The 6,306-nt window shown below is 36.1% G+C and overlaps 1 protein-coding gene across 1 annotated transcript; it reads right to left on the bottom strand.

The window, feature by feature from the left end:
* Positions 1-5,370: 5,370 nt before the first annotated feature.
* On the bottom strand, positions 5,371-6,306 carry Or1n1b (olfactory receptor family 1 subfamily N member 1B). Its single transcript, NM_001000387.1, has one exon. It carries the CDS (start codon positions 6,304-6,306, stop codon positions 5,371-5,373), a length of 936 nt encoding a protein of 311 aa, NP_001000387.1.

Genomic DNA, 6,306 nt, shown 5'->3' on the forward strand with positions numbered 1-6,306 from the left:
AAACTTGATATAGCTGTCTCCTGAGAGGCTCAGCCAGAGCATGGCAAATACAGAAGCAAATGATAGCAGGAAACCATTGAACTGAGAATGTGGTCCCTGTTGGAAGAGTTAGAGAAAGGTTTGAGGGAGCTGAAGGGGACTGTAACCCTATAAGAACAGCAATACCAACCAACCAGAGCTCCTAGGGACTAACCCGCTACCCAAAGCGTACACATGGACAGACCCATGTTTCCAGCTGCATATGCAGCAGAGGATGGTCTTGTTGGGCACCAATGGGAGGAAAAGCCCTTGGTCCTGCCAAGGCTGCACCCATCCTCAGTGTAGGGGGGATTTCATGGTAGGAAGAGGGGGTAGTTGGGGAGAAGAAACAGGCCCAGAGAAGAAGGGGTAGAGAGATACGTTAGGGGGCTTATGGATGGAAAACTGGGAAATGGAGTGACATTTAAAATGTAAATAAAAAATATCCAATAAAAAAAAGAAAGTAAAAAAAAGTTAAAATTACATGTCTAATTTAAGCTTAATTTTTATAAACTTAAAATATTAATATATTTGTGATAACTGTTCATGATTCTAATAGGATATTTTTAGGAAACTACCTTTAAACCTTCAACGATCCTATTCTATTTTCTAGATAATGGGGAAGGGTTGTGACATCAGGAAAAGTGCAGAAAGATAGCAGAGTAGAACATTTCAGCAGGAGCATCTCAGTACATAAACCAAGCTGATCTGGAACTCACCATACAAATAGAACTTATAGAGCTCTCCCACCTTTCTCCTCCAGAGTGCTGTGTTAAAGGCATGTACACCAAACCCTAATCAGGGGTGTACAAATACACTGAACGTGCTATGGATATTTTATTACTAGATATGTCCCTCTGTACTAAGAAGATAGAGTTGCTAGTTTTAAAAGTAATCTACAGTGTGGCCAATGTGGCAGTATAATTGTGACATTGTCACAATTGTCAGAATGAATGTCTTTTCATCAGAGATATTAATATATCAACTACATACACAAAACTTTTGACTAAGAATTTAGTTGTTCAAGACATTGTGTATAATCATAAAAAGCTTACTTCTTTGAAAAATAAAAGTCAGTTGTCTCCCTAAAGTAAAATAACTGTCGCTTAACTTAATTAATAACAAATTATGTAAACTATGCTAAATGGCATCAGAGGTCAGAATAATAGGATACTAGTAGTATGTGCTTTTACAGAAGTCAATAGAACTCAGTTTATATAGTGCTTCAAACATTTATTGTCCTTAAAAGAATATTGTACAGGTGTTGATTTAAAAAAAATCCTATTCTCCGCAATATGATTTCTGCAATATGACTTCAAGCATAGCTTCTTAAACTGTGGAGGTCACAAAACTGATAGAGTGATAAAAATTTGGGTGACAGAGGTCTTTAGATGTGTAATAACTAAAAATTAATTTAAAACCAAATGAGCAATGGTTCTCGGGAGTTCTGTCATTGTATTACATTTCATTGAACAGCTACACTGCAACCTTCGTGCTGAACACAACGTATGTGCATTCTTTGTGGAGTGCATGGTACCGTGCCACACATCCTAGCAAATACTGCCCGAAACAATTCAGCCCACCTTCAAGATTACTATATGTTATACACTGCATCATAAATTGTTATATATGATTTTTTATTCTCATAGAATTGTAATGGCCTAATTGCAGAAAACAAAGACTTAATACTTTCCTAACACAATACTTCAATATATAAGTATCAAATTAGAGTGTTTATGGATTGTTTTGTAATTATACCAATAAGCATATATGTCCCATTTGCATATAAATTTTATTTTGTCTTTAATAAATAATAAAAGCAGTATGTATAACGAATTATTTTGAAATAAATTTCTTTTTGTTATATAAAAACCAATAGATTTTAAAAACATTGTGAATATTTTATACATATGTAATTGGTTTTAAACAAATCTACACTTAATTCCATCCCCTGAAACATCTTGCCTATCTTCCCCAAACATTTCTCTCCTAATTACATGTGCTCATTTTCCCTAAACTTAGTGAGTCCATATTCTGCTGCCTATATGCACATGAATATTAGACTATCTACTAGATTATGAATATTGTTTCATTGCCCACATCCTGAAAGAAAACTGACTCTTTCTGTCTAGCAGCCAGTACCAGTTGCTCCTTAGCTAGGAGTAGAACATCATGACCACCTCCCACCTCAAAGCTGGGATTTGGTCTGAACTGAGCTTGTGCAAGTCTTGTGCATGCCATCACAACTGCTGAGCATTCGCATGTGAATGTTCCCCAGTTCTTCCAGTCTTTCCACTACCTCTTCTACAGTTGATCTCTTTAGAATGGGAGTGATCCATATTTTGGATCTTAATTCTTAACTACATTTTCTTATTTTTGACTAACCATAGGTCTCTTTTCATCACCAACTACTTCAAAAATAAGCTACCCTGATAAGGACTTAGAGGTACATTAGTTTATGGGTATAATAATAGCTCATTAAGTCATTAGGGGTAAGTTTAATACTGTGCCCATTTAGCAGACTAATAATAAATAGGTTATCCCCCTAGAGGCTTGGCTATGATAATAGTGTCAGGTATGATGGATTTCAACTTGTGGAACAAACCATGAACCTAGTCTTTAAAAGTCATTGGTTATTCCCATGACATTCCTACCACTGTTTCAGCAATGGACATGTCTTGCCAGGTCACTAATTATTTTAGCTGACAATGTTCATGGCTAAATAATATTAATGATTATTGATTCTGGTATGCATATAACCTCCCAACACTGCGAAAGTGAGACAGTAGAAATGAAGCTTCCAAGTGAACACTGTCTTGATATTTTTCATGACTTCAAATATTTGATATCTTTAGCAATAAGATCCTATTTTGAAGTCTATAGGGCAAACAAGAGCATTGATTACAGCCTTTATTGTCTACAGGTCCATGAAATCTCCTTGAACTACACCAAAAGAGGCAATCTATCCCTGGCACTGGGCTTTTTATCTGTAATACCACAGCACCTAGGAAGGTATTGTTACCTGATTACAGGGTAACTACATTTAAATTATTTTTATACATGAATATGCTTGTATTTTGTAAGCTTCCATAATAGTAAGTTTCCATATGATTTTCCAAACCATTTTAATGTAGTTATCCCTCAGTGTATCCTATTCTCTCCCCATGTTCTTATTCCCACCCCATTTAAGACTTCCTCTTCCACTGTTACCCTTTAACTTTTTATAACACTACTTTGGGAAAAAAGTAGATGCTTTGGGTAGAATGGCTCTTTTTACAACATCAAAGGGGGAATTTAAAACTCCAAATGCAGTGATATTTATTTTGACTTGGGTAAATTTAAAGAGTTAGATTAATGAATAATAATAGTCAGCAGCATCCCTTGGTGGTTATCTGTATGCTCTGAACTGCCACAGACCCTTACTGCCACAGTTATACTGGGGAGAATGAAATTTAACACACTTTTAGCCCTCTTACTTTTATTGGGGTTTGTAGAAAATAAATTCAATCTCAAATGATTTAAGGTCTATATTGCACTATTGATGGACTAGGAGTCAACCTGGAGAAAGACAGCACTGTTCTGCAGCATCAGCATTCTTCAGGGTCTTGGGGTACTTTGGGCGATCCAAAAACTTGGAATTCCGTCACAGACTCAGACTCTGTGACTATAAATGGCAGGACTCAGTATAAAGAAAGCTCTATAAAAATTCAAAAAGTTTGAGATTTGTTTTCAGTTTTCGTTTAGGAAGCCATTTTGAAAATACAAGTTGATCTGAGTTGAACAAAGTAATGACACATTCAGAGAATTTTCATCATAATTTTAAAAAAGTGACATCATAATATTGTCTTTTCTTTTGGAATGAACCTAGTTGAAATCAACTGCAGTGGTGGTAAATCCCTGGGTTGCCTTGATCTCCCAAAGGACACCTAAATCTTCAGAGTAGCTGTAACATTTTACTTCCTAGCCAGAGAGTAAGCCTGTAAAAGCCCCTAATTTAAGTGCAATTCTTGCATTTTTTGTTTTATAAGCTCCTAAATATGAAAAGAAAATCAACCAAAGTGTTTATAGAGGAAGGATTGCTAAATAATGCAGCTAGTTCTTTATCTTCTGAGTTGTAGTAAAGTCCAGGAGAATGCCTTGAAAGGTGATAACCAAGTTGTATATAACTGTGCTGTTATTACATTTCCCCTGAAAAATACACGAGTAACTAAACCAATTTAGCATCTGCTGATCCAAATCTCTTCAATTAAAGACATGAATTTGAACTTAAGAAACTGCAATAAGAAGAGATGCATTGATATGCAGTGAAGAGTGACCACACCAAATGTAACAATGAAAATTATTCGATCTCTATTTTTAAAAATTAGTATTTCTGAGATCCTCAGGGACAGAAATGCCAGCTTCATGCATCTTTAAATATCATATATCTTTCTATTAGTAAATTATGTCAAATTACTAGCATACATTCTACACATAGAGAAAAATCTGTTAAAGAAACACACAAAGATCAATTTAGTATTTTCACCCAGTGGTCTGAGGAAGCTGTAGCACTGAACCATTTTGTTTTTCAGTGGAAAAATTTCAACATCATCCTTGCTGAATCCTTGGCAGATCATAGGAAGCTGGACAACCAGCATAGAAACATAAATATTGAACTTCTTGGGCAATCCTTCATCAGTTCTGCATTTCCTGAAATGTAACTAATATCTGTTACTTCTCTTATAACCTACACTTAATCCTATGGACATGATGGATACTTCTTAATTTTGATTGATCTATAGACTAATAACCTAAAATATAATGTCAAGAAAGCACAGATTTTGTCTATTCATTGCTATCTGAGAGCCAGAACTTAGCTCTAGGCACATAGTAACTACTCTGTGAACACTTTCTGAGTAAATGAATTTGAGAAAAATTACTTTCGAGTTGAGGGAAGCATTAGAAGTGACAACAGCAAAAACACTGTTTTTGAACACCCCTATTTCCTCTTTACAACTCTATTACTAATACCTTTCAAGATATGTTTTACTTAATTCCGCAACACATTAAATAGAAAATATTTAGTTAGTTAGAATACTACATGTCTGTAACTTTCAAACTTAGAAAGCCAGAAAATTATGAGTTTCAGACTATTGTAACCTACGTAGTATACAAAACAAAATGCAACAAGAAATACAACTTATAAAAAAATCTCTATATTTTTCTAGTCTTAACTTTATGTATGAAATGATTGAAGTTAAAGTAAAGATTAGTGGGGCAGTAATCTCTTGGCTAGCAAGTAACCATTTCCAAACTGAAAACTATTTATCTGACTCAACTCCTGTCTTTTTATTAAACATTGTCTTGTTATATCTAAGAAGATAAAATTCTCCTATGAGAAAGAAGCCTCTTTAGGGCTCCTTTTATGTCCTTGTTCCTTAGACTATAGATGAAGGGGTTCAACATAGGAGTCACAACTGTATACATTGCAGCAGCTGCAACATCCTTCTCTGTGGTCTCTACAGAGGAAGGGAACAGATAGACACTGAAGAGTGTTCCATAGAAAACACAGACCACACAAAGGTGGGAACTACAAGTAGAAAAGGCCTTTGAACTCCCACCAGAAGACTGGATCCTAAGAACGGCAAATACAATGTGGACATAGGAGATGACAATGCTTACAAAGGGGACCATGAGTACTGTACCTCCAAAGCCAGAAAGCACTAACTCATTGACATGAGTGTCTGAGCATGAAAGCTTCATGACAGAAGTAACATCACAGAAAAAATGAGCTATTTCCCCAACAACACAGAAGGACAGTCGAGCCATGAGGAGAGTGTGAGTCAGAGCAACTACGTTGGTGAGAATCCAGCATAGGATAAGCATCAGGACACAGATTCGGGCATTCATAATTGTGGAATAGTGGAGAGGGTGACAGATGGCCACATAGCGGTCATAGGCCATCACAGCCAGGAAGAAGCTGTCTAAATCACCAAACATCATGAATAAGTACATTTGGGTGAGACATCCAGTATAGGAGATGGTATGACACTGAGTCTGAACATTAAACAACATCTTGGTCACTGTAGATGATATTAAACCCATGTCAGCAAAGGACAGGTTGGCCAAAAAGAAGTACATAGGAGTGTGAAGGTGTGGGTCCGAGCCAATGGCCAAGATGATGAGTACATTCCCAGTCAAGGTGACAAGATACATACATAGAAAAAGTCCATAGAGTAGCTGCTGTTGTTCTGGAAATCCTGATATTCCTCGTAGGAAAAATTCAGAGACACTGGACTGGTTTTCCAT

This window comes from Rattus norvegicus, chromosome 3 (genome assembly GCF_036323735.1).
Source record: "Rattus norvegicus strain BN/NHsdMcwi chromosome 3, GRCr8, whole genome shotgun sequence".
NCBI classification, from domain to species: domain Eukaryota; kingdom Metazoa; phylum Chordata; class Mammalia; order Rodentia; family Muridae; genus Rattus; species Rattus norvegicus.